The sequence below is a fragment of the Psittacula echo genome (assembly GCF_963264785.1).
Source record: "Psittacula echo genome assembly, chromosome: 4".
In the NCBI taxonomy this organism is placed as follows: Eukaryota; Metazoa; Chordata; class Aves; order Psittaciformes; family Psittacidae; genus Psittacula; species Psittacula echo.
The window spans coordinates 121,307,774-121,335,335 of NC_137738.1; the positions used below are offsets into that span (position 1 = coordinate 121,307,774).

Sequence of the window (27,562 nt, forward strand, 5' to 3'; positions counted from 1 at the left end):
CCAGAGGGTGCTCAGGCATTGGAACAGGCTGCCCAGGGCAGGGCTGCAGGCACCGTCCCTGCAAGTGTTCACACCCTGTGGAGACGAGGCCTCAGTGCCATGGGTTAGGGGTGGCCTTGGCAGGGCTGGGGTAAGGGTTGGACTGGATGAGCTTGAAGGGCTTTTGCAACCTGGCTCATTCAGCATCAAGCAGAATCAGTGCATTGGACCAGCCTGGGACCTTACACATCACCCATGTGTGGGGTTGGCCAAGGGGGTTTCACCCTTGTCACCTCCTAAGGCTGGGGGAAAGGAGATGTTTGCCCCGTGGTTTGCGGCAGGACCAGCCCTGCAGCCCATTGGGGCTGGTGTGGGGCAGGAGAGCCCCGCTCTGGGCTGATAAAGGCACACCCTGTCCGTGGCAGCTGGGGGACAAGATGTCCCCAGCACCGCCACTGCTGCCCGGATCTCTGCCAGCACAGCTTGGCATGAGCCAGGCTCCATTGGGGCTCCTTGGGGTGTCACCAGTGCTTGTTGTCATGTATGGAATCATGGTTTGGGTTGAAGGGACCTTAAAGCCCATCCAGCTCCAACCCCTGCCACGGGAAGGGACACCTTCCACTGGAGCAGCTTGCTCACCGACCCTCCTGTTGGCCTGACGTGGTGAATCAGAAGTGTCTTGGCAGACCAGGATACAGATTTACACCCAGGACAAGTGCACAGACAGCACAAGAGGTAGCCCAAGGTTTGGTTTCAAGGTGACCAAGGTTCTGCTCTATTGCCAAATAAGCCCCTCTTCCCTGGATGTGGACATCAGTTGTGGACAGTTCCCTCCCTCTCAGGGGAGGAAGGTGAATGGCACCGGAGTTAGCAAGTGTTGGGCACCAGGGGTGGTGTTGAAGACACCAGCATCACCCTCAGGCTTCACACGCGCATCTCCATGGGCACAGTGGCTGGGGAGCGGTGCTGGTGGGTGAGGTGCTGCCTGGGGAGCAGAGTCCTGCGGCTCTTCGTATGGTGAACTGCTGGGTACCACTGCCTGCGGCTGGGGACGCGGGGTGCTGGTGGGATGGGGGGGTCCCTGTGCTGCCCCAGCCCCAGAACTGTCCCCTGTGTGTCCCCGTGCCCCAGCTCCAGAGCCACCCGTGGCTCCCAGCTTCATAGAATCAGTGGCTGAAAGCTGCTCATGGAACAGGAGCTGGGGGTGCTGAGTGATGGAGCTGAGCATGAGCAGCTTGTGCCCGGGCAGCCAGGAAGCCCCCAGCATCCTGGCCTGGATCAGCACCAGTGCGGCAGCAGGGCCAGGGCAGTGACTGTGCCCCTGCACCGGGCACTGGTGAGGCTGCACCTCGAATCCTGGGCTCAGCTCTGGGCCCTCACTGCAAGAGGGACCTTGAGGGGCTGGAGCGGGGACAGAGAAGGGCAACGGAGCTGGTGCAGGGCCTGGAGCCCAAGTGTGAGCCCCGGGGTGTGTAAGGGGGGTGTGTGGTGCACGGTGTGAGGGTGCTGCTGCACACGGCGAGGGGCCTGTGTGCAAGTGTGGGTGCACGAGGGCCGTGTGGAGCTGCGAGCGCTCCGCGCAGAGGGGGCTGTGCAGGGTCCGGGCGCACCAGGGCCGGTATCTGCGGCTCTGGGCACTCGGGACACGGCGCTCGCGGCCGTCAGTGCCCAGCGCACGGGGGATGCGCAGGGGGCGGCGGGGCCGGCGTCGCCGTCGTTGGGGAGGGGGCGGCCAGGTCCGGCGGTGCCGGCCGGGGTCCGTGCGGCGCTCTCGGGCGGTCGGGGCGGGCCGGGGCTGTCGGGGGCGGTGCGGAGCGGCCGGGGCGGAGCGCGGCCGCGCTGTAAACACGGGGCGGCGCAGGGCGCGGGGCAGGCGCAGGGTGCGCTGCAGGGCCGGGGCCGCGCTCAGCGCCGCGCTCACCGCCGCCAGCCGGGGCCGGGCGCCCCGCTCCGCCGCAGCCGGCGGGGACACCGTGAGCGGGGCGCGGGGACGGGGTGAGCGGGGTGGGCGGTGCGGGAGGGGGGGCACGGCCGGGCCGCGGGCGGGGGGCGGCGCGGAGCGGAGCTGCCGCCTCAGCACTTTCGGCAGAACAATGGGGCCGGGCGGGAGGGGCCGCGCCGGGGCAGGCGCTGCCGGTGCCGCCGCCGCCGCCGCCTCACGGCGCCGCGCTCCTCCCGCAGGCAGCCCCCATGGCCAAGCAGCCCCCCGAGGTGAAGGCGCAACGCGACGGCGACGGCGGGGAGGGCCCGGGCCCGGCCGCGCAGCTGCGCCCCGGCGCTCCCGCAGCCCTGCCCGGCTCCACCGGCACCGCCACGGCGGGGCCTCCGCCGCGGGGCCCCCCCGCCAGCCCCGGGCCCTTCGCCACTCGGTCGCCGCTGTTCATCTTCGTGCGGAGGTCGCCGCTGCTGTCGCGCTCCTCCAGCGGGTACTTCTCGTTCGACGCCGAGCGCAGCCCCGCGCCCCTCAGCTGCGACAAGGCCACGCAGACCCCGAGCCCGCCCTGCCAGGCCCTCAGCCACTGCCTCAGCGCCATGGGTGAGTGTGCGGGCACGGGGAGCGGGGGGGGATGCGCGGGACGGGGGGCACCAAGCGCCCCACAGCGCCCCTGGCACCGGCATCTTCATCCCCGGCCCCGGTGGCGGCACCTTCGGCTCCTCTCTCCCTTTAAAACCGGGTTTTGCAGCGGTGTGCGCGCTCCCGTGCACCTGCAGTGGGGGGAGCACCTCCTGCGTCCCACCGCGGGTAGGACCATGGCTTGGGTTGAAGGGACCTTAAAGCTCCTCCATCTCCAACCCCTGCCACGGGCAGGGACCCCTTCCACTGGAGCAGCTTGCTCCAAGCCCCTGTGTCCAACCTGGCCTTGAACACTGCCAGGGATGGGGCAGCCACAGCTTCTCTGGGCACCCTGGGCCAGCGCCTCAGCACCCTCGCAGTGAGGAATCGCTTCCCCGTTCCCTCCGTCCTGCCCCAGCGCCCGCTGTACCTGCGGGCCGGTTGCGAAAGGCTCTGCCGGGCCCTTGAGCCGGTGCCAGGAGGCGCCGAGGGGCAGCGCTTCCCGCTGGGAGCAGCCTGGACGCTGCCGGGACCGTGGGATCCCTGCAAGATGGCCGAGGGAGCGCTGCTGCGGAGCCCCCGCTCGCCCGGCGCCGCTGGCGCGGTTGTTGCTCCCATTGTTGTTGTTGTTCCTTTCCGGGATGGGTCGGTCCCAGCCTCCGGAGGAGGGGGCTGAGCTCTTTAATCCCGCTCCCGCCTCTGCGCAGTGCCCTCGGCCGGGGTTCGTGCGCGGCTGCACGGAGGCAGAGCAGCCGCTGGCCCCCGCTGCGCTCGTCCCGAGCGCGCCACGCGGTGTCCCGGGTCCCGCTTGTGCGGGTGCAGCCCGGAGCCGGCGCTCGGCGGGTGCGGGCTCCCGAGCGGCTTCCCCAGGTAAGGCCGGGTGCAGGCCTCTAGCGGTGGGTGCTGAGCCTGCCGAGCCCTCCTCCGGCCCGGTGCCCCCTCACCGGGGCAAGGGGAAGGTGGGAGCACGGGGGATGCCGCATCGGTAGCGCTCCCCCGGGGATGCCGAACACCGACTCCAAGCGTTGCACCCTCAGAACAGCTCCTTTCTGTTGTGTTTGGGTTGTTTTTTCCCCTCCCTGGTTAATGGCTGTGGTTACAGCTCCACTGGGCTGCCTGCGAGATGCCCTTAGGAAAGGTTTTCTGCCCTTATTGCAGTAATTACAGCTTAATGCAAGTTTCACAACCTCGAGTAGCGCAAACACACGTGGCAAGGCCGGGCAAGGATGCTGGAGAGCCACAGCCAGCCGTCTGGTAGCAAAGTGACTTTGGGTTTTGGTGCTCCAGGAAGAACTTGGAGTTTCCCCTGCTTTTCCTGAGCCTCCTGCTTGCAGGGAAGCTGTTGAAGTGCTGGGTTTACGACAGCCTTTGTTCTGTTATTGTTGCTAAGGGCATCGTCCGAAACAACTATAACCAGATGGAAAATACTCGAGGTATTTAAATGGGACCCTTGGCTGCTCACAGACCGAGTGTGGAGTGTTTTATCCCCAGTGAGGGACTGCAGGTCCCATTACTGGGAAGGGGCTGTGGGGTTGCCCTGCGTGGCTCTGCCTCCATCCCTTCCCTTGGCAGTGTCCCCACGTTAAGCTTTCCGCATGCAAGCGGTCAGTGCCTCTGCGAGGTCTCATTCTGTGTTGTGCTCTCCCGTGCTGATTTCTGTCTGTGGTGGGGCTGAGGCTCCTCTGGGAAGCGTAAGCAAGTGGCCTTTAATGATGATAATGATAATAAACAGGCGTTTCCTGTGAGCAGGAGCAGTTTGTGTGCAATGAGTGCTCCTGGCCTCTCCTGTGGGCAGCGGTCCCAAGCTCATGCTGTGCCCTGAAGCTTCTTCTCCTAAATCCCATTGAACCTCCCCAAAGGTTTCAGTGGTGATGGCCCAAATAAGAGCTAATGCAGGAGAAGTGAACGGGACCCTGGGGAACTGGGGATGCCTTTGGCTGCGTGAGCTGATTGCTGCAGGGAGGAGTTGTTCCAGGCGTGGAGGTGGCAGCAGTGACGCTTTGGGCTGTTTTGCTTCTCAAAGGGGTGCAGCTGCCTCCAAAGCTAAGGGGGGAGTAAGATAAGACTGAAGCAGTGAGGGGATGGTTTTGGCTGGGAGTGGGAAGGGTTGCGGTGCTGGCTTGGTGGAGACAGGAAGGTGCTCTTGGGGATGAGCAAAGGGAAGTGGGGATGAGCTTTTTGGAGGTGCAGAGGAAGAAGGCGAGCCTGGGTTTTGCAGAAGGGAAGGGTAAGGTGGTTGTCCTGCCGTAAAGACACCCAGGACAAGACACGCACCCTTTGGGGTGGCTGTGTGTGCCTTAGGCTGATGCTTGAAGCCTTTGGCTCTTCACAGGAGCTGTAATTTTGTTCTGTTGGGTTTCTGGTTGAAGAGCAGCTCTGTCTAAAGGTGCAGGAGTGCAGGGCTTGCAGGTGGGATTTGGGATGCATTGGGGAGGTGCTCTGTAAATGGGTTTTCCCGGTGCTGTTTTGATCCTGGTGTGTTTCCTTGCACTGTGGAATAGGGGAGCAAAGCAGCATGAACCTCTCATTGCCTGCAGGGGAGAAACTCTGGGTGTAACAGGTGAATTAAGGGGGAAGCCTTGAGCCGAGAAGCTGCTCGTGGTGTTCCTGTTGCTCTCGTTTTGGAGCTGCTGCTGTTTTCTCCCTGAGCTTTGTGCATGGTTCATCTGAAGCCATTCCCAAGGAGCTTCTCCTGGAGTGTTTGGATGATCAAGCCCGGGAGGTGCAGTTATCATGGAATCCCAGGCTGGTTTGTGTTGGAAGGGACCTTAAAGCTCATCTGGTTCCTCAGCACCCTCACAGGGAAGAGCTTCTGCCTAAGAGCTCAGCTCAGTCTCCCCTGTTCTGGCAGGTTCAAGCCATTCCCCTTGGCCTGTCCCTACAGGCCCTTGTCCCAAGCCCCTCTCCAGGTTTCCTGCAGCCCCTTTAGGCACTGGAGCTGCTCTCAGGTCTCCCCTTCAGGAGCCTTCTCTTCTCCAGGCTGCCCCAGCCCAGCTCTCTCAGCCTGGCTCCAGCGCAGAGCTGCTCATGCTCTTGAGTTTGGGGTTGTTTCTTTTTCCCCCTCTCAGCAGGGACCGTGACATCCCCGTGCCAGTCCCGGCTGGAGCATCCCATGCTCTACAGCGAGGCGCAGGCGGCCATGGTGCCGGTGGCTGTCACCATGTCCCCATCCCCACTGCAGCCATGGTGCCATGGGTGGCGGGCGCTGCATCGCGGTACTGCGGGGGGCCCCCGAAAGCAGCTCTGACTGGTTCTGGGACCAGTTATGACTGGACCCTTTTGAGCTGCCACTCGGCAGCGCCACAGAAAGTCCTTTCTGAAAACCTCAGCCCGATTTCACTCTCAGCCACCAACCCCAGCCTGCAGCCCGAGCCAATGAGCAATGGGCACGATGCTGATGCTAGGGCAAGGGGTGGAGGAGAAGGGGAGACCAGGGATGGAGGAGCAGAGGGGCAAGGGGTGGAGGAGAAGGGGAGACCAGGGATGGAGGAGCAGAGGGGCAAGGGGTGGAGGAGAAGATGCTGTGTAGGTGAGTCCCTCAGTGCCATGGGTTAGTGGTGCCCTTGGCAGTGCTGGGGAAGGGTTGGACTTGGTGATCTTAAAGGGCTTTTCCAACCCGGTTGATTCTGTGATGGGTAAAGAATTGAGGAGGAGCCGAGGGCAAAGGATGGAGAAGAGGGAGCAAAGGATGGAGAGGGAGCAGTACCTTTCCCCACACAGTTATCCATCCATCCATCCTTCCATCCCTGTGTCCCATTGCACCTCTTTGCCCTGTCACCACTGGGTTTTCTCCGGTCCTGGCCCCTGCTGTGCAGGGCAGTGCGGGCTGGCTCTGGTGACAGCAGTGGGCCTGGGATGCTCGCCCCGCCCCAGCTGGGATCCTGTTTGCATTCCGGGCTGGAATATCGCGAGGGCGTTCATTCAGCAGTGAGGAAGGGCTCCAGGCCGGGCAGGCGGCCGGGGCTCCTGCGCTACTACAGCGTGAAAACAAAACAGAGCCCGCAGCCAAGCGGGATGGGCTTGGCTCGGGAGCGCCTTTTCCAGCGGGGTCGGAGCCAGGCCCTTATTGAAACCCTTTATTTACTTTTTCACTGCCTCACTGAGCCTTTGGCTGCTCCGAGGCTGGAAGCTGCTGCGCTTCCCTTGGGGTGCCCTCGGAGCCCGCGTGCCAGCGCGCTGGGGCTGGTTTGGTGCTGAGGGTGTGCGTTGGGTTGTGTGGGGTTGGTTTGGTGCTGAGGGTGTGTGTTGGGTTGTGTGGGGCTGGTTTGGTGCTGAGGGTGTGTGTTGGGTTGTGTGGGGCTGGTTTGGTGCTGAGGGTGTGTGTTGGGTTGTGTGGGGCTGGTTTGGTGCTGAGGGTGTGCGTTGGGTTGTGTGGGGCTGGTTTGGTGCTGAGGGTGGGTGTTGGGTTGTGTGGGGCTGGTTTGGTGCTGAGGGTGTGCGTTGGGTTGTGTGGGGCTGGTTTGGTGCTGAGGGTGTGCGTTGGGTTGTGTGGGGCTGGTTTGGTGCTGAGGGTGGGTGTTGGGTTGTGTGGGGCTGGTTTGGTGCTGAGGGTGGGTGTTGGGTTGTGTGGGGCTGGTTTGGTGCTGAGGGTGGGTGTTGGGTTGTGTGGGGCTGGTTTGGTGCTGAGGGTGTGCGTTGGGTTGTGTGGGGCTGGTTTGGTGCTGAGGGTGTGCGTTGGGTTGTGTGGGGCTGGTTTGGTGCTCTCTGGTTGGGGTTTGTTGGGGTTTCTCTTCCGTAAAGCTGTGATTCCTGCTTGGATCCTGCGCTTGGGTTGGCAGGAGGGGAAGAGGTGGTGATGCAGGTACCATAGGGGTTCTGCTGGGTCGCAGGCTCCTTTCTCCTCTGCTTATCCACAGTGCAGTGGCTTTACCTCATGTTTCATAACTTCTTAAAATGGAGACTGAAATACTCCTACATAGCAGACCATAACTGACCCAAAAGCTCTTTTTCCCCTTAGAAGCCAGCCCTGTTTTCTTGTGTGGGGTTTATTTTGTGCTGAAGTGCAGGGAGATGCTGTTTGAGGTGAGCATCCTGCAGGTGGAAGCTCCTCCAGCTTGCTGGAAGCGTGGCTTCCCTGCACACAACCCCAGTTGTGGCTTTGCTCTCAGTACAACAAAACCAAGCGTTTCCCTGTTTTGTGTTGGGCACTTTGGAGCTGTCTGGGGAGGAAATGTGAGAATTGGATGAACTGATCCAGGCAGAGGGGATTTATGGTTAGAGGAGGAGTTGCTGCCGTGCCTACAGGTAATGAAAATTACTGAGAAAGAGAGGGAAGAGAGGGTTTTTGCTAGGGGAAGCAACTGGAGAGCGGCATCTTGGCTCTCCCTGTTCCAGTGTCTGAAGGGGGCTACAAGGATGCTGGGGAGGGACTCTTCATCAGGGACTGTAGTGACAGGACAAGGGGTAACGGGTTCAAACTGAAACAGGGGAAGTTTAGATTGGATCTAAGGAAGAAATTCTTTACTGAGAGGGTGGTGAGGCACTGGAATGGGTTGCCCAGGGAGGTTGTGAATGCTCCATCCCTGGCGGTGTTCAAGGCCAGGTTGGACAGAGCCTTGGGTGCCATGGTTTAGTGTGGGGTGTCCCTGCCCATGGCAGGGGGGTTGGAACTGGATGATCTTAAGGTCCTTTCCCACCCTAACTAGTCTGTGATTCTGTTTCAGAGCTTGGATACACCAGAGATGCTCCTGAGGGGAGCCTGTAATAAATGAATGAATAAAAGCCCAGTAGTGCATTGCCTTCTCATAGACTCACAGAGCCCCAGCCTGGTTTGGGTTGAAGGGACCTTAAAGCTCCTCCAGCTCCAACCCCTGCCACGGGCAGGGACCCCTTCCACTGGAGCAGCTTGCTCCAAGCCCCTGTGTCCAACCTGGCCTTGGACACTGCCAGGACCCCGCAGTTTGTTCGCTCTGCTCTCCCATTGTCCCGTGTCTCAAGCGCTCTCTCTGGTTCCCTGCAGCTTCCCGCTGGCAGTCTCCCTCGCGGGCAGAAGACGTCCAGCCCGAGGTGTGGATAGCGCAGGAGCTGCGGCGCATCGGCGACGAGTTCAATGCCTCCTCCTGCCCCAGACGGGTAACTTTCACCTTCGTACTTTCCATTGCTTTGCACCGGTCGCTGCGAGGGAAGAGCTGAATCATCTCTGGAAAGTGCTGCTGCGGTGAGCGCCCGGCTCGCTGGGGCGCAGGGCGCGCTGCGGAGGTGCTTGTGTCGGTCAGGACACGGGGATGCGCTGCTGGGGCACTGCAGCAGCTCTAAATAACCCCCCGGTTGGAGCCCTTTGGGTGCAGAGCCCGCGGTGTCGCCCGTAGCACCCAGGGCTCGTAGGTGTGTTGGTGAACTGGGGCTGGACCGGGTGATAGTGAGGAAGAAGCTTCTAGAAGTAGAGGCAGGGGTAGGTTGGGTGTGTTGGGGGGGGTTTGGGGGCCGGTTGGGCAGAGCTGCTCTGGAAGTGGTGTCCGACAAGGAGCCAGCACTGGGGTTTGTAGGGAAACACACGGGGAGCAAATGCAGCAGGGGTTTGTGTGCAGCTCCCGGAAGGCTCCTGAAGGGGAGACCTTGGAGCAGCTCCAGTGCCTAAAGGGGCTGCAGGGAACCTGGAGAGGGGCTTGGGACAAGGGCCTGTAGGGACAGGCCAAGGGGAATGGCTTGAACCTGCCAGAACAGGGGAGACTGAGCTGAGCTCTTAGGCAGAAGCTCTTCCCTGTGAGGGTGCTGAGGCGCTGGCACAGGGTGCCCAGAGAAACTGTGGCTGCCCCATCCCTGGCAGTGTTCAAGGCCAGGTTGGACACAGGGGCTTGGAGCAAGCTGCTCCAGTGGAAGGGGTCCCTGCCCGTGGCAGGGGTTGGAGCTGGAGGAGCTTTAAGGTCCCTTCAACCCAAACCAGGCTGGGTTCTGTGGCTTGGTCTCATCACTTCTTTTTCTTACAAAGGATCTGAGCTGTTTTGAAACCCGTGTATTTATAAGGCTCTGAACTCTCTCACTTTTGGGTGTTGCAACAAAAATAGGTGCCAGTACCACAAAAGAACCCAAACTACCCCCCCCAGGCCCTGAGCACCCCATCCCAGAGGGATGAAGTCACAGCAGTTCTGAGAACAGTGCTGGTAGACAGTGACTTGCCTGCCAGATGCTGCTGATGGAGGCGTGTTGGTGCATGTGGTTTCTGGTCCATCACCTCGCGCTCGCCTGTGGGAAGAGGAGTCAGAAGCACGTCAGGTAGTGATGAAGTGCTGATGTCCCGGATCCTTATCCGTCCTCCACAGCTCATGAGTCACTGCTTGCAGCATGTTTGCTTGCTGCTCCCTATGGTGGGTGCCTGTGGGCAGGGGCTCACCTCAGGTATGGGTGCCAGGCTGCCATGGTCCAGCGCCTTCCACACAATCTCTGCATCTCCTTACTGGAGACTTCTCCCTGGCTTCGCGTTCTTTACAAATGCTGAGGATTTCCTGACCTGCAGCAAGGTGGGGATGAGCTGTGTTTTATCCCCAATCTGGAACGTGCATCTTCCAACCTCCCCCATGCAGCCTAATCCCTCATGATGGGAAACCAGCTTTTGTGGTTTAAATGGCATCTTTTCAATAAAAAGAATGAGAGAGCTGGGCTGGGGCAGCCTGGAGAAGAGAAGGCTCCTGAAGGGGAGACCTGAGAGCAGCTCCAGTGCCTAAAGGGGCTGCAGGAAACCTGGAGAGGGGCTTGGGACAAGGGCCTGTAGGGACAGGACAAGGGGAATGGCTTGAACCTGCCAGAAGAGGGGAGACTGAGCTGAGCTCTTAGGCAGAAGCTCTTCCCTGTGAGGGTGCTGAGGCGCTGGCCCAGGGTGCCCAGAGAAGCTGTGGCTGCCCCATCCCTGGCAGTGTTCAAGGCCAGGTTGGACACAGGGGCTTGGAGCAAGCTGCTCCAGTGGAAGGGGTCCCTGCCCGTGGCAGGGGTTGGAGCTGGAGGAGCTTTGAGGTCCCTTCCAACTCGAACCATTCCATGAATCTATGAATTTAATGGGGCCTGGAAAAGGGTTTTTCCCACTGGTCCAAGAGCTGGATGTAGCAGTAGCAGGATGGGGCGCAGGTCCCCAGTCACAGAGCATCACCCAGGTTTGCCAGAGGCAGTTCCCAGTGCCATGGCCAAGCTCCCATCGTGCTGCCCTGGGGAGAGCACTGAAACACAGAGGACCATGTCCTTGCTAGATGACACAAGCAGAGGCTGTCATGCATGATCCTGAAAACACTTTGTACCTGGCTGCTTTAGCATCTGACATTCTCGCTTGTCGCACCCAGAAATGGGGGGGATTCAGGGCGTTTAAGCAATTGCTGTAGCGTTGCCCCCAGTTGCTTGCTTTGTGGGAAGGTGTCCTTTCCTTCTGGAATTGCTGCTCCGGAGAGGGGTGGTTGGGGCAGAGCTGGGTCCCTTGTGCAGGAGGGGTTGGTAGGGCGCTGCGTGGAGCAGCACGTGCCCGCAGCACTGCCTGGCTCTGCTGGGGTTTGCCCTTTAAGCCTGAGGTTAGAAATGGGGAACTAAGAGCCCTGCCAGAACCGCACTTGCTGGGCAGGTCGGAGCTGTCGAACTGGTCGGGTCCGCACGTTCCTCATCCTGTTCCCCATCAGTGTGCCCGGAGTCACTCCCCCAGGGAGCATCTCTTGGGCAACACAGCTGGGAATGGGACAGCTCGCTCCTCCTGCTCCTCTTTGCCCTGACAGAGCTCATGGGTCCAGTGAGCAGAGATGGCCACAGGGACCCCTTGGCTATGGGGACCAGCTCCGCTCCAAGGCTTTTGCTGGCAGAGGGTGCATCACTTGGGTGCTGTCACATATGTCAAGCTTTGCTGCCTGCAGAGGTGGAAGATGCCTGGTTGCAACTCCTTAATTATGGTTTTATACCTCTTTATTAAAGAAAACCCAATTTGGGCATTTTTCTCGCATCCTTCTCTAAGCCTGTTGGGGTTTTGTATTGGTTGCTTTCCTTGCTCTGTGGGGTGGGCTGAATGAACGGTCAGATCCCATTGGGATTAGAGTAAAACAGGGTGACCCAGTGTCTCCTGTGTTATCTGTGGGCCCTTTACTGTGTGAGTTAGAGGAGAAAGGAAGTTGTGCAGATGGGGGGGGCAGCTCCCAGGTGGGTAAATCCCACTTGTGGGTGCTGGGAAGCGATGTTCTGGGGTGCAGGGATGCGCTGGGGTGAGAGGATGCTCAGCATCATCTCCCCATGGCAACAGGTCCCCGGTGCAGGGCTGCCTGCGGGGAGGGCAGTTTGCATATCAGAGTAAACAGAGTCATTTCTCTGTCTGGGGCATGTACGGACATGATTTTACTGCACTAAATATAGCCCGAATCGGGCCGTTTGGGGAGGCGGAGGGAGGGAGGGGGGGCCTCTGGGCTGCTCTTTCACCATAGGAAAAAAGGCTTGAAATAAATGGTGTCTGGTGATGGTTCCTTTCTCCTTTCCCTGCTTGCTGTTGGGATCCCTTGCTCCGAGAGAGAGGTTTTGCTGCTGTGTGTGGCTCGCTGTGTTGTGTGAATGAGGCAGCGGCTGTGCCTGGAGCAGTGAACTCAGACCGGTGCCTGCGCAGGAGCTGCTGCTGCTCTCCCCACATACAGATATGTATTTGTGTCTGGTTTGGATTTTGAATTAGGATTTTAATTAGGGTGGGGTTTTTTAATTAGGATTTTTTAGTTGTTATTATTTACCCTTATTTATTTATTGAGAATCACAGCATCAACCGGGTCGGAAAAGCCCTTTAAGCTCATCCAGCCCAACCATGTCCCAGCCCTGCCAAGGCCACCACTAACCCATGGCACTGAGGCCTCGTCTCCACGGGGTGTGAACCCTTGCAGGGACGGTGCCTGCAGCCCTGCCCTGGGCAGCCTGTTCCAATGCCTGAGCACCCTTTGGGGCAGGAATTGTTCCTCAGCTCCATCTAAACCTGCCCTGGTGCAGCTTGAGGCCGGTTCCTCTTGTCCCATCCCTTGTTCCTTGGGAGCAGAGCCCAGCCCCTCCTGGCTCCATCCTCCTCTCAGGCACTTGTAGGGAGCGATCAGGTCCCCCCTGAGCCTTCTCTTCTCCACACTGAACCCCCCAGGTCCCTCAGCCTCACAGTGCCCAGCACAGGGGCACAATCGCTGCCCTGGCCCTGCCTGGTTTTTAAAGCCCCATGGCTGTGCTCACAGGATTTACTGCTCCTTCACCATGTTTCAGACCTCCCGGCAGCTTCTTGCACCCCATGTGCAGGGACCTGCAGGTGACATCCCCATGGCTGGGAACGGGTGGCTTTGACTCTTTGAGTGTTGCAAAGCTTCCTATTGAAGAGAACATGAAAGGTTATTTAAATGCTTCATAAAATGCTTGGTTCCCACCTCTGAAACGTCTCTGTGGCACCGCACGAGGTGTTTGTAGCACGGGGGGCTTTGTTCACGGTCGTGTCTGTGCTTACGTTGCTTTTCCTCCTCTTTGGTTTCAGGGTTTCTTGGATAACCAGGCAGGAAACCCCCAGGTCGTCATTTTGCGCCTCCTGCGTTACATCATCCGCCTCATCTGGAGGATGCAGTGAGCGCCGGGCGCATCCCGAGGACTTGTGTTCCCACTGGGAAAGCCCAGGGAGGACGGACAGATGGGCGGATGGATGCGGGGCTCCCTGCACCACCCAGCTCCCACCCTGCCTCTCCCCCAGGACCCATGGTGGGGCTGTCGGATGCGGGTGGACATCCCACATGGAGCTGGGAATCTCCAGAGCAGGATTGTGTCCGGGAGTGATGTTTACCACTTCCTCTCCGCTCTGTTTTATTACCTTTTTATTCTTCCAAAGGAGTCTCAGAGAAAACCCTCCCCAGCAGTGGAATAATGGCATTTCCTTGTCATCGTTCCTGGAAACCCATCGGCTTCTCCGGGATAAACCCTGCAGTGGGGAAAAGGAAAACCTGAGCCAGCTGATGGGCAGAGCTGCCTTAGTTTGCCTTGCAGAGACTCACGGAGCCCTCCCCTCTCCCTTTGCCTCCTGGGCATCTGCCTGCGGAAGAAGGATCACGATGATGGAAGAAGGGCAAAGGGCTTTCAATCAGCACTTCTTTTCCCTGTAAATACCTAATGCTACCCCAAATCCACTTCATTTGCATCATGCAAACAGCCTATTTCCTGCTGACTGACCTTTGTTTTATACCTGTGTTTTAGTGTTCACTCTGATTTCAGGACTCAGCTGTCAGATTCCCAGGGTCCAAAATCCCACCAGCACCCACCCAACCAAAACCCCAATCCACCAGGTTGCCTTTATTGAGAAGTTCTTTCTGTCAGATGTGTGCAAATGCTCATGTATTGTATGATCTAATAGAGAACGGTGGTGACTCAGTCAGCAATAAGATGTACTGGAGGCAGGTAGAAACAGTTCCCAGCACGCCGCAGCTTTGCACCCGGAGACAACGGCTCCTGCTCTTTAGCATCATTTTAAGCCATGGCTTGTCCCTTGCTGTTGAACCCAGGAGGGGTTTTAAGGCGCTGGATATCTGTATTATTCCTGGGATCCTCTCTGTGTTTCGGACAGGGCAGTCTGCAGCAGCAGCATGAGCAGGACAGGACCAGCAGCAAGACCCTGGATGCTGGCACACAGGGATGCAGCTGGAAGAGGCTCCGAAGGATGCTGGTGTGGTATAGATCCATTAACTGCTCCCAGACCGCCCTCCTTGCCCTGGGAAGACCCAACCAGGTGCTTAGTGCTGTCCCAGGGCATCTCATCTTCCCCCTGGAGACCCCACAGCCTTGCTGGAGGGCTGTTGGAAGAAGCAGGTCCTCAGCCTCCCCATTGCCTCCGGTTCACCTTGCAAGCGGGTGGCTGCTGCACGGTGGGTGCTGTTGGGGGGTGGCTGCTGCAGCCACCCCCGTATCTATGCACAAACATACCCCTCTCTGCCTCTGGAGCTGCCTTTTCCCTCTGGCTGGTGCAGGTGGTCCCCAAACCCACCCAGACGCCGCGGTTTTAGCTCTGGTTTCACCAGCACCATAGGAATTAAAGGAAAGAAGGAAAAGCCCAAGCCCGCGGGAGCGGTTTTTCCTGCAGCACACGTGCAGGGAGAAGCTGTGGAGTGCCGTGCAGTGGTTTTAATGATGGACAATCTGACCTCCGTGGCTGTGCCTGCCGGGTAGGCGAAGAGCCGTGGTGTCGGTGCGCTCCGGTTGCACTCCAGTGCAGGATGACAGAGCAATGTTAACTCTTAACTGTCCATTTATTACCTTTCTCTCTGGTTTTTTCGGACCTGCAGGATGAGCATCGGTTGCAGGAGCAGGGGATGCTTTGGGAAGGTGCAAGGGGATCTTTGCACTGGTGGAGGGTGAGTGGTTTAACCGGTGAGCTTGGCCAGGGCAGGTTCCTGCTCCTTGAGCCCTTGGCTTTGGCTCTGGCTTTGGCTCACTGTAGCTGTGCTGCCCCAGCCGTGCTTGAGCCATCACTTAGGGTTTATATATCTCTAGATACATCACTATAGGGTTTATATAGGAAACCCCAGCAGGGAGGCTGCTGCTGCGCGTTTCCCATGGGAGCCTCCATGGAATTGCATGGCTGATGGTAGCAAAAACCACAGATGAGCTGTGGCAGCAGAGGGGGGAAGCCCGAGTGAGGATTTTCTCCCCAGTGGTTTCACCGCCTGCCGGTGGATGAAACGGTGCTTTCAGGTCTCGCAGCCTTACAGCACCCCCAGAATGTGTCCCTTGGAGTACACCAAAGAAATGCCGAGCACTTTATCCTGTCCTCCCCACCGGCCACCCCAGCCAAGGATGGAGACAGAGATGGGAGTAGTTTTAAGAGGGATAATAAAGTATTGTCAGTGTCTGTCCGGGGCCTCTCCATAGGAGGTGTTCCCGGCCAAAAGGCAGGCAAAGGAAGATTCGCCCCCAAAAACCAGGTTTGACCCCATGGAGTTGTGAGGTTTAGGGGGAAAACCAATAAGAAGCCTCTAAAGAGAAGAGTGATGCTTTTAACTAGGGCTTTGGCTCCTTTTAGCCTTGTTGGGTGACTGCTCTGGGTCGTTTTAAGGGTAACCGAGGTCTCTGTTCTACCACAAGGATGTGCTGAAGTTTTCCTTGGTCGCAGGGAAACCAGATTTATTCCCGGTGCTGCGTTAACGCTTCTCCTCTTCCCCAGGGCTGTAAATACCTGAGTATTTATTAGAGTAGGGTAGCGTATTCCTTTCATCATCTGAGCCAGACATCTGTGTGCAATGTATTTCCTTTCCTCTCCTGTCACTTTTGTACAGCTTATCAAAGAAGTAAAAAGAGCTTCCAAAAAAATCACCTTTTCTAAACCTTTTTAGAGTAAATACTGTAGATTCTCTTTCTCCTGTGTAATTAATGCACTCTACTGTTCCATAATGCTGTAACTTGTAGAAATGGTGTATATTTATTTCCTGCTTATTTAAGTTCCTGTAAAGAGGTTGGTTCTCCCCTTCTCTCCTCCCTGCCCTTGCAATAAGCAATGGATCACCTCCCAAAGCGCTGCTCCTCTCGGCAGGGCAGCCAACGTGGGTTGGAGAATGAGATTTGCTCTGATTCTTCCCCTCCAAGTGCCTAAATCCCACTTCCCAGGAGTGATTTAGGCCCATCGGACTCCAGCATTCGTGGAATTAGTGGGAGTTTGGCTTCGGCATCCCTGTGATTTTGGCCCCTTTCTTCCCAAAGCCACGTTCTCCATCTCGGCCACTTCTCCCCGGCCCAGCATTAACATCAGGTACCAGCCAGCACCTGATGTGCTGATGAATCACTAACTCCTGTCACAGGACCCAGCGTATGTAGCATTTTGACTGCAATTTCCCTGGCTTCCTTGTGGTTTGCACTGATGAATTTTGGACAGGGTAATTGCCATTTACTTGTGCAATACTGCTGTAAATAACTGCAGATCAGTTTTGGGTTGGTTTGTTTTTTAAGATGCAATCTTTTATGTTCTTAATATGAGTTTTATATGAATAAAAACTTTCAACTGTTGGTCACGAGTGCTCTTTCCTTTGAGGGCTTGAGGAAGGGCTGGGGAGGGGATGATTCATAGGATCATGGAATGGTTTGGGTTGGCAAGGACCTTAAGACCATCCAGGTCCAGCCCCCTGCCATGGACAGGGACACCTCGCACTAAACCATGGCACCCAGGGCTCCCATTTAGATGTTGTGTTCCCAAACCCACGAGCAGCATCCCTGCTGCCCCAGCTCCGTGTGCCTTGGGGTTGGGTTGGGCTTTTCCCCTTCTTTCTTTGCCTTTTCCCCACATTTATGGGGTCCTGCAGCCCTGGGCTGCATCAGTGGGCTCAAACCCGACTGCGGGGCACCTTCCTGTGCCCTCTGGGCCCTGCCTATCCCAGGTACTGAAGGAGTCTGGGAAGCATGGGGGTTATTTCATTATCTGTGTTTTATTTATGTGTGGTTTGTTGGTTATTTTATTTTTTACTTCATTCTCTTAAGTAATTTTTGCTTTTATTACTGTGGAGTCGAATCAGTCTGCTCATAAAAAGCTGCCGTCCCGTCTTCCTCCTGCCTTGCCTCTCCATCCCATCTTGTAGCCCCCAGCTGATGGCCAGGCACCCTGGGGAGAAAGGAGAGGACGCTTCCAGCCCTGCTACCCCTCCACGTACTCCTCTGTAACAGGCAGGTAAGTGATAGCATCAGGTTGTGGTGAGGTGGCTCCAATCTGGCTTTTAGCACAGGTAGGGCCAGGCCAAGGGGAATGGCTTGAACCTGCCAGAACAGGGGAGACTGAGATGAGCTCTTAGGCAGAAGCTCTTCCCTGTGAGGGTGCTGAGGCGCTGGCCCAGGGTGCCCAGAGAAGCTGTGGCTGCCCCATCCCTGGCAGTGTTCAAGGCCAGGTTGGACACAGGGGCTTGGAGCAAGCTGCTCCAGTGGAAGGGGTCCCTGCCCGTGGCAGGGGTTGGAGCTGGAGGAGCTTTCAGGTCCCTTCAACACAAACCATTTTATGATCAAACCTGAGCACCCACATCCCTGTTTTGATGCCGCTTTTCCCCCCTTCATCCCCAGCATCCCGTTTCATCCCGCTTGGAAGGTCTGGGGTGATGCCACCCGCACAACCCAAGCCATGAACCGTGGTTGTGGCCTCAGACCTCCCGCTGCTGACCCAAGCAGGGGTATTTTTAGCTGCTTTTCTTCTGCAGCATCAGCTGGGTTGGGGTGGGTGACGCAAGGCGCTGGGACCCTGCGTCAGCAAGGAGGGAACCGGGGGGGGGGGAAAGCCCCTTAGGAGCCCTGGAAAGCCACAGGAGTGGCTCTGGGTGCTGCTGGCCCCAGCGGTCCCCACCCAGCACCCGGCATGCACTGAACCCCAAAGCCATGGCTCCTGCCTGACAAACACCACACAAACCCATCTGATTCCTTTGTGCGTGTTCTTGTGTTGTTTCAAATTACAGAAGTTCCTGAAAGGGAAGTTTATTGGTTTCAGATGCTATTTTGGGGGGGTTCTTTAGCTAAAAAAGCCAGCAAAGGCTCCATTGCCCAGCCAAGGCTGTCCCAGCTGCCAGCCCCGCTCTGCCCATCGCTCCTTTTGGGCCTGTTAGGAGCCTGTGCAGGGAGGGTCTCACCTCATGGGCTCCATTTACCTTTGCTGGGACCCATTCGGAAGGAGCTCATCCCTGCCCCAACCCAGTGACCTTGGTGCGAAGAGAGGGAAGAGGAAAACCGCCCCACGGGCAACAGGCAGCGGTGCCGAGCACCGGTGGGATCCCACCTCTGGCCGTGTGCTTGGGCAGCACCACGCCTGGGTTGGCCATGGCCAAGATTGCGGGTGGTCATGGCACAGGTTGGTCATGGCCAAGCTGAAGGTGAGGTTGAACATGGCCAAGTCCCAGGGTGGTCATGGCCCAGGTTTACACCGAAGAGACATCACCGGCGTCCTTCCCAAGAGACAGCCCCTTCTTCCTGTGCCCTTAAATTTCTGCTTCAGGAACTAATTAGAACCACATGAAATGTGCTTTAAGGATGACAAACTTCCTTTATTCCTTGAAAATGGGGGAAGGGGAGGGAAATTCCTTGTGGAAAAAGCCATCTGAAAGCCTCACCACCACTGGAAGCCTTTCTACACTCGCCTCCTCCCCAGCCACTCATAATAGAGTCATGGAATGGTTTGGGTTGGAAGGGACCTTAAAGCTCCTCCAGCTCCAACCCCTGCCACGGGCAGGGACCCCTTCCACTGGAGCAGCTTGCTCCAAGCCCCTGTGTCCAACCTGGGATGATGGCCTCGTGCACACAGTTAAGGACACACAGAGCTCAGCATGGCCCAACCAGCTCCGACCCAACCTGGGGAGTTCCCACCTCAGCCCTGAGGCAGGCAGGGGTTGAGCAACCACCGATGAGGTCCCTGTTGGGTGCTAATGTTGTGCTGGGCTCACCAGGAGGGCCTGGGGGTCACACAGCACCAAGCACCCATCAGTCATGGGCTGAACATCACGGTTACGGCAGAGCCAAATGTCCAATGGGCGCCATGGGAGCAGCAGCACCAGGGTCTCAAGATAGCTTTTGTTCCAATGACTCGCCTCTGACCTTTCAAACACCTGTGCAGCCTTAAAGGGCTAAAAATACCCCCCCCCGCTTTGCATCTCATTTCCATGGTGCCACAAAGCTCGCTGCTTCCAGCACCGTTCCTCCTCTTCCCTTGGGTGACCTCTCCTCTGGGCAAAGCCAGCATAAACAGGGATGGGAGACGGCTCGGGCAGCCCCAGCGTGAGGCCAGGGAGGGCCCTAGGAGCGATAAGGGGGCATTAAAGATGCTATAACGGGGCTGAGCATACATTTATATGGGGTAAGACAAGCCCAAGGATGGGTGGACCAAAGGGACCTTCCCATTGCCCATCAGCAAGGGCTCTGCAAGGTGCCTGCAAGCCAAAAGCCACCTTCTGCTGCCCTTCCTGAGCATCCCAAACCTATTATGGGCCTTTCTGGGAGGGGAGTTTTAAAGATGAAGCCCTGCAATGCTTAAGCTGCTCTGCAGAAGTGAGGCTACGGGGTTATTCCTGTTGGTGCCTCTGCCGTGCCTATGGTCCCATGGAGCCAAGAAGACCTTGGATGTTGCAGCATGGCTCATTGAGAGCCAGGACTGTGTGAGGGCAGGGACCCCCGCGGGGATACAGGGCCTTTTATTCCTGGGTTTGATGGATTTCTCCTCGCCAGCGTTTTGACAGGCTCGTCCGTTAGTTTTCCCAAGAGGATGCACACGGACTGTTCCTTTCCCAACCTCATGGGCCGTTAATTAAAACAGGCTTCATCCCGGCACGATTAAGGACGTCGTGTGCCGAGTGGAAATAGTTATGACAAAGGCATAATTATCTTGGATATTAATTAGGGGAAATACAGTTGGAAGATGGCACCACGGCCATTCCCTAAGGGGGGAATGCGCTCGGCAGCAAACCGCAGCATCCCCCCCACTGCCCACACCAGCACACGGCTCCAGCACTAATTGGCCCTAAATGGCATCTCTGTAATGATGCAGGCTGGGGGATGGCATGTAAGGATGTGGAGAGCAAAGGGGAAGGGCAATGAGAGCTGCAGCTATTCCTCATTGCATCCCAGGGCATTGCATTGTTCAGCCTGGAGAAGAGAATGCTCCTGAAGGGGAGCCCTGAGAGCAGCTCCAGTGCCTAAAGGGGCTGCAGGAAACCTGGAGAGGGGCTTGGGACAAGGGCCTGTAGGGACAGGCCAAGGGGAATGGCTTGAACCTGCCAGAACAGGGGAGACTGAGCTGAGCTCTTAGGCAGAAGCTCTTCCCTGTGAGGGTGCTGAGGCGCTGGCACAGGGTGCCCAGAGAAGCTGTGGATGAGCTTTAAAGTCCCTTCCAGCCCAAACCATTCCGTGGTTCTGTGATCCCACTGTGCTCCCATGGCTGCTCATGGCCCCATGGTGAAAAGATCCAGGTTTTCCTTAAATCCCCTTTTTTCCCCTTCTGAAACACACAGCCCCACCCCCCGAGCACCAGGGATGGGGACAGGGGGTGCTGGGGCCCCCAGTTCTCCCCATGTCCCCGTGACACCCATCCCTCCCGATGTCCTCCCGTAAGAGGCCCAGCCACGAGCCCTCACATTGACATTCAAATGACTTATTGGCAGAAATGGGTTTAAAAATAGGGGTTTTTATGATAAACAAACTAACCTCATACAGGAAGTGAGCTGCAAATACTAAACCTGCTGTGTTGTAAGAGAGCTGGTAGAACACGGAGCTGCCCCACAGAGCCAAAACAACACCACAGAGAAGCAGTTGGGGGGGGTTATAGTTCCTTGAGGGGGGAATTCATTGTTTCTTCTCCTTTTTGGGGTCATATTTTCCCTCCTGGCATAGGGAAAAGCGGAGATTTGATGGGCTAAAAGGCCTTGTGCTGCTGGGGGTTAATTTCGTCTCTATTTGTGGCCCTTAAAATCAAGGCAAAACTCGATGATGCGCAACCAGCTTCACGCTGTGAACCCGTGTTTCAGGGTGCCTGGACTTCAAAAAGCCTTTGCTTGTGCTGCTGCAAAGGTTAAGCAGTTTTCCTCCCGAAACCCCGAGTGTGGGCTGTGAAAGAACATGCTCATGAAGAAAATTTCCCCCTGGGCTGCTCTTTTATTATCACCAAAGCCATCGAGTTTCACTTTGACTTATTTGTATTTATTTATAAAAACAAAGATTCAATAAGTAGAACAAAGGAAAAAATACCCCCCAAAAGCCACCCCCATCCTCAGGTCTGAGCTCAGCCTCATTTATTCACCCCAAGAACTTCGCCCACCAGCGGGTACCTGTGGGTTGGTTTCCCCTTTGCTTTGCTTAGGAAAACCCTGAGTTACTGATGTGCTTCATGTGATGTGTATGTAAGGTTAACAGAAAAGCCAAGAGCCAGCATTCACCTGCCCTCGTTGGGTGCAGAAATGAAGCCTTAACAGCCAAAGGGCAGTGGGATGATGCAGCCACCCAGGGCAGGTACAGGCAGGAGCGGTGCTGGTAGCGCTGCCCAGCCTGGCCGCTGCCCTTAGCCATGGTTTGGTGAAGGAGCACCTGATTTCAGCCATGAACTGTACTAAAGGCATTTCTCTTTTCATGTGTTTTCACTTCCATCACCAGGAGCTGGTTAAGACGAGCACGCACACACCAGAAAGCCCGTCAGTGGTCACGCAGCCTTCGCCCTCTTGTTTTTCTACTTATTTTATGTTGTTGGCTTTTGTTATCAGCCTCATCTGCAATTTGTGGCCAATTCTGTCATGCTTGAAGCAGACATCTTGTTTCCAAAACTGTTTGCAAGCTCCTCAGCACCGGCTCAGCCTCCTCGCACACAGGCACAGAAAAGCCACAGCACAACGAGAAAAAGGGCAGATTTCACCCCAAAACCAGCCTTTGGCCAAATTCTTGTCCCAAAGGCAGGGCTGAGCCCCAGGGCAGCGCTGAGCCAGCCCCAGCCCACTCTTTGTGCCCTGTCCGAGCAGCCTCACTTTAACAGGAGTTATCTGCATTTCCCCATCCTGGGAGAGGCAAACCCAGCCCTACACAACCCGATGGGATTTCCCCCCATCCCAAACAGCGTTTCCCACTGTATTGTCCCAGCCATCAGCACGAAGCCATCCCAGCCGTGGTGGCCGATCCCCCCCTTTCCTAAGCGTGGCGTGGCTTCAATCACTCGAGCTGTTATTTACCACCGAAAACAAACGCTGCTGATCCAAAACCTCTTCAATATTAATACTGAAACCAGCGAAGCAAATTAATACCGCAGGATGGAGGCATTATTAATAGAAATAAAACGAAAGTCAGGCGAGGGCTCGGCGAGCAAAGGTGAAGTGTGGGACACGACTTCAGCGCCGGTGGAGCGGGGAGGTTAAAGCGGTGGGCTTGGGGGTGTTTAAGCTGAAAGGACGGCTCAGACCGCTCCGACCCCGCGCTCAGCACCGCTGTAGCCGGGTCAGCGCGATGCTGTCCCGCGGTGCGGGAGAGGGAAGTGCTGCGCCGCATCATCCCCTTGCGAACCCCCCCCCCCCCATCAGCGGCTCTGCATTAACCAATGCCGGGGTTTTCCATGGAATTCCCGGCCCCGGCCGGGCCGCCCGGCGCGGGGGGGATGAGGCGATGTGAAAGCAGCTCCTGCTCCCGAGGCTGCCGCCGCCCGCAGCGCCGGGGCAAGGATCCTGCCCGGAAAAGCAGCTCCAACGGTTTCCCAACGCGGGGGCTCCCGACGGGCGCTCCCCCGTCGCTGCGGGGCCGGCACAATTTCGGGCTCCCCGCTGCGGGGCACGGCTCGTGGCTGCTCCCATGGGAAGCGCTGCCTTCGGCCACCGAATCCACGCAGCCTCCGGGCGCTGCCCACCGGGATGCTCGGGGATGGGGGTCCTGCAGCCCGGCTGCCCGCATCCGGCTTCATCCCCTGCCCACACCAGACACAAACCCACCCCATTTTGGGGGGCAGAATTACATCTATCTCTATATTTAAGCCAATCTCTCAGGGCTCTCCCAATGCCGTCTCCACTTCCTGTGACAACACGAAACTCGCCTCGTTTGAAACTCAATTCTTCCTCTATCGAGCGCTGAGAAATAATGACCAAAAGCACCCCAAAAATACCCACCCCGCACCCCAGCACCCCTCTGTGCCCCGCAGCACCCTCCCCACCCCTTCACGCCCTGCTGAGGATGGGGCTGGGGCTGCAGGGCTGGACCAGCATCACAGAATCACATCTAAAGACACTTGATTTAAGTCTCGCCCGCGGAGCGCTGGATGTCAGGCTGAAGGTGAATTTCCACTTCACTATTTTCAAGTCAAACGCTTCCCCCCCCCCCTTCTCCCCACGTCATCGATTGAAAACCAGAGTCCAAAAGCAGCTAAAAAAAGGAGGGTTTGGTAAATTCGGGTCTTGACTCATCTATTTCTCTGCAGCGTGATTAAAGACCGCGTCCCATCGGGCGCAGTAACATTTGCAGCTGGGCGAAGGGAGCATCAAGAGTAATGTAAGAGTGAATAAAAATCCTTCTAGTTTGACTCATGTGGAAAGAGTGAAACACAGAGAGAGCCCTGAAATTGGGCTGCTCACCAGGGCTCACTGCGCCGCTTGCTACACGTGAAGGAACCAGAATATTGGGCCATTTCAGCTGTGAATTTACAGCATCTTTAGGCAGCCACAGGCTCCCCTCTGCTTTGCCGCTGTTTGAGCATCATTTGGGTGGAAGAAATGTGGGGGAAATGAACTCGTGTTGAGCTGATTTTGTTCCATCATCACCGTTGTTCTCTTTAGGGGATCACCTCCTGCTTTGGCAGAGATGGGTTTAAACTGAAGCCAGTGAAATGGTAACATCTGGCTTGGAAATGAATCCTGCCTGGAAAACCACATGGATTTGAGGTGGGGTTTGGGCCATTTATTTCCCTCTTTGAGAATTGATCTGAAATTAAGCAATATTAATAAACCAGCCCCAAGAAGGATGCTGGGGGCTCGTCACTGCCATCAGCTGAGGAGCAGAAAAGGGGAGTTTTCTCCTCCTTGGCCCCAGCAAGGAGGGGATCCCATAGGAAATCCCATCCGTGCTCCAGGAGCATCATTCCCTTTCGGGCTGTGTCCCTCCTGTGCGCTCCAGGCACCCGCAGCACATCGCTCATGTCTCTGAGCCAGGAGATGCCAATCTCACCATCAAAGCTGGCTGAAAACAAAACTGAGAAGCAGCTTGTGGTTTGACAAGAAGGTATTTACATAAAAATACAGATTTAAAAGCAAAGCAAAGCTTCGGGGCTGGCGAGAGAAGGTGTTTGTGAGCTCCCTGACATTTAAGCCTCACGTGTTCCCCACGCCGAGCCCCACATGGGAGCTTCAGTTTAGGCAGGCTTTTTGTGCTATCTCCCCATCTCCTTGCTCACCAAAGGGACAAACAGGGGCCATCAGGAGGAGTTAACTCCCAGGCATGCATAAGATAAGGAGCCGAAGCCATTTCTTTACATTCCAGCCCCCAAAGCCAGGCAGAGCTTACAGAAAAACACAGCCCCAAAACCCAACCAAAGGAGGCTTTGGCAGCTCCCCTCCTGCCAGGGTGATGCTTTGCTCATTCACTTGGCACCGTGACGTACACCTCAAACACAAGTGGACTTGTATTGTACTTATATTCGTTTCCGATCCTTGCGTTTATTTGAATCAGGATCACAGAATTTGCAAGGGCTGTATTTATTTCCAGTGACTGCATTTGTTTGCAATGACTGCATTTGTTCCCAAGGCTTGTATTTGTTTGCCTTGCATCTCTTTGTTTGTAAGCACCGATTTCTTTGCTTTCCAAACTAAAACAGAGGGTGAGAAGGTGCTGCCCATTCCCAACAAGGCAGCCGGAGGGATCCAGGCTCCTGCGGTGCTGTGCCCGCTGCTGCCTGGCCTCACACCATGGGGAGCTCCGGGGGAGCGCCCTGCCCCGGCCCGGTGGTGTCTCTCAGCAAGGCGATTCCCTCTGTTCTGAGTCATTCTGAGAGCTCAGCGCACAGACAATGAAAACGCCTTTAGAGCAGAGGCTGGCACGGTCCCTGCAAGGCACGGGCTCCCGGCCAGCCGGAGCTCAGATTTCCCTGTGTCCTGGTACCCTCCTGCATCGGAGCCCTGAGGAGCAGCACCGAGCTCAGGGGAACACAACATCAGCTTTGAAACCTTCTCATCGAGTGGTGCCCCTGAGGTCCTGAAGTGTTGGACCTGCAACTGCAGCTTGTGCTCGGCAGCATCCCTCACACCTGGCATCCCTCCTGCATCCCCCTCTGCATCCCCGGCATCCCTCCTGCATCCCCCTCCCTGCATCCCCAGCATCCTTCCTGCACACCCAGCATCCCTCCTGCACCCCCCCCTTGCATCCCCAGCATCCCTCCTGCACACCCGGCATCCCTCCTGCATCCCCCCCCCGCATCCCCAGCTTCCCCCCTGCATCCCCAGCACCCCTCCTGCACAGCCGGCATCTGCCCTGCATCCCCCCCCCTGCATCCCCAGCATCCCCCCTGCATCCCCAGCACCCCTCCTGCATCCCCAGCACCCCTCCTGCACGGCCGGCATCCCTCCTGCAACTCCAGCATCTCTTCTGCATCCTCAGCATCCCCAGCATTATTCCTGCATCCCCAGAATCCCTCCCACATCCGCAGCACCCCTCCTACATCTCCAGCATCCTTTCTGCACCCCTGGCATCCGTCCCACACCCCTGTCATCCTTCCTGCATGCTCAGCATACAGGGTCTCATATGAGCTGGATCCTCAGCATACTTCCTGCACCCCCAGCATTCCTCCTGCACCCCCAGGCTCCCTCACACACCCTTGGCATCCCTCGTGCATCCTCAGCATCCCTCCTGCACTCCTGGCATCCCTCCTACACCCCCAGCATTCTTTCAGCATGCCCAGCATCCCTCCTGCATTCCCAGCATCCCTCCCACACCACCAGCATCCCTCCTGAATCCCCATCCCAGAACAGGGACATGCTCCCTGTCCCAAAGGGCTCGCAGCCTGCCCTGGCAGGAGCTTTCGGGAAGCAGGATATGATGCTCCGTGGGGCAGGGGTGTGTGCCCCTGTTGCTGCCGGTCCCCTGATGCCGTTGCCTTGGCAGCCACAGCAGCAGCAGCAGCCCTGATGCGTGCGGTGACAACGAATGGGCTCTGGTGGGTGCCTGGGGTGCCCGGAACACTCATTTCAGGCAAGGCTCATGCGAACCGCTGGTGTTTCAGCCCAAACCCTCCCACCAGAGTCCAACCACAGCCCAGGAGAGAGCATCAGTGCACGGCGTTGGGCCCGTCCGCAGACCTAACCCCGGCTCACAGCACAAGGGGGAGCAGGAGGGACCCAGAGAGGGGCTGCATTAACCCAGGGGAGAGCTGCTGGGGGGGGGGGGGGACATCCTCCCCGTGCCAGCGCGGCTCTGGAGCCCTCCCTTGCTTCAGTGCCTGCAGTAAAGCGCTTGCTCAGCATTTCTGCTGTGCTGGTTTGGAAGCTGGAAGCTACAAATCACTGCTGTCAGCCGGGAGCGGGCCTTGCTGGCCCCTTTCCACTTGGATTTGCTGTTACTGCAGGAGAACACCCTCGCCAAGTACCCAAACCCTTCAGCTCAAGCAGGCGCTGAGCTCTCAGCCCATGAGCTGGGTCCCCACCGCCTTTCCAAAGGGAGCATCACTTCAGCACAGCTCACACAAGCCCAGCAAGCACCTTATGTCTCCATTCCCAAGGCATCCTCCCTTCCTTGCAACACCCAAGGGTGCTGGTGACCTGCTGGGCACCCACGTTTAATAAAGGGGTTTTATTCAGGGCACTGAGACACCAACCCCCGACAGCTCCAGAAGGGTGCAGAGAGAAAGAGAGCTGGACAAGAGAGGAGGAAATGTTTTGGGATACTGGATGGGAATTGGGCCCTGAGGAGTCCTGAGTCATCGTTTCAGTTCTGCTGATAAAAGGAGGGGCAGAGGAGGCCATGGAGATGCTGTGAGGGCTGGAGCAGCTCTGCTCTGGAGCCAGGCTGAGAGAGCTGGGCTGGGGCAGCCTGGAGAAGAGAAGGCTCCTGAAGGGGAGACCTGAGAGCAGCTCCAGTGCCTGAAGGGGCTGCAGGAAACCTGGAGAGGGGCTTGGGACATGGGCCTGTAGGGACAGGCCAAGGGGAATGGCTTGAACCTGCCAGAACAGGGGAGACTGAGATGAGCTCTTAGGCAGAAGCTCTTCCCTGTGAGGGTGCTGAGGCGCTGGCCCAGGGTGCCCAGAGAAGCTGTGGCTGCCCCATCCCTGGCAGTGTTCAAGGCCAGGTTGGACACAGGGGCTTGGAGCAAGCTGCTCCAGTGGAAGGGGTCCCTGCCCGTGGCAGGGGTTGGAGCTGGAGGAGCTTTAAGGTCCCTTCCAACACAAACCAGGCTGGGTTCTATGACAAAACCTCCCCGTGCCCGGCCCTCCCCTTTCCCGGTTTTATTGCTATTCTAACAGCCACAGTGGTGAAGCTGAGGTTGTGCCCAGCCTGAGATGGATCCTGGTTAAGGTTCCGGGGGGGCTCTGTGCTTCCCAGCCCAGCCAGGGATGCGGCTGCATCTCAGCAGCAGCAGCAGCGGGGAACAGGCAGCTCCTTCCTGCTGCTGCAGAGGGAAAAACA

The 27,562-nt window shown here is 57.4% G+C and overlaps 1 protein-coding gene across 4 annotated transcripts; it reads left to right on the forward strand.

The window, feature by feature from the left end:
* The first annotated feature begins 1,835 nt into the window (after nt 1-1,835).
* Nucleotides 1,836-16,480, forward strand: BCL2L11 (BCL2 like 11). Of its 4 annotated transcripts, none has more exons than XM_080615604.1 (4): nt 1,836-1,974; nt 2,161-2,515; nt 8,493-8,605; nt 14,052-16,480. In XM_080615604.1, the coding sequence occupies exons 2-4, from the start codon at nt 2,170-2,172 to the stop codon at nt 14,508-14,510; spliced, it is 918 nt and encodes a 305-aa protein (XP_080471730.1). In that variant the 5' UTR covers nt 1,836-1,974; nt 2,161-2,169; the 3' UTR covers nt 14,511-16,480. The 4 variants fall into 4 exon arrangements, with proteins under 4 accessions (XP_080471730.1, XP_080471732.1, XP_080471733.1 ...); XM_080615606.1 differs by lacking the exon at nt 14,052-16,480 and adding an exon at nt 12,978-13,215; XM_080615607.1 differs by lacking the exon at nt 14,052-16,480 and adding an exon at nt 12,978-13,098 and having other exon boundaries at nt 8,493-8,690.
* Nucleotides 16,481-27,562: the final 11,082 nt, after the last annotated feature.

Bases quoted from the DNA above. Each gene is read 5' to 3' on its own strand.
- BCL2L11 (XM_080615604.1), top strand. From the start codon at position 2,170: ATGGCCAAGCAGCCCCCCGAGGTGAAGGCGCAACGCGACGGCGACGGC. The intron at 2,516-8,492 runs GTGAGTGTGCGG...GGTTCCCTGCAG, and splicing joins CCACTGCCTCAGCGCCATGG to CTTCCCGCTGGCAGTCTCCC. The intron at 8,606-14,051 runs GTAACTTTCACC...TGTTTCGGACAG, and splicing joins CCTCCTCCTGCCCCAGACGG to GGCAGTCTGCAGCAGCAGCA.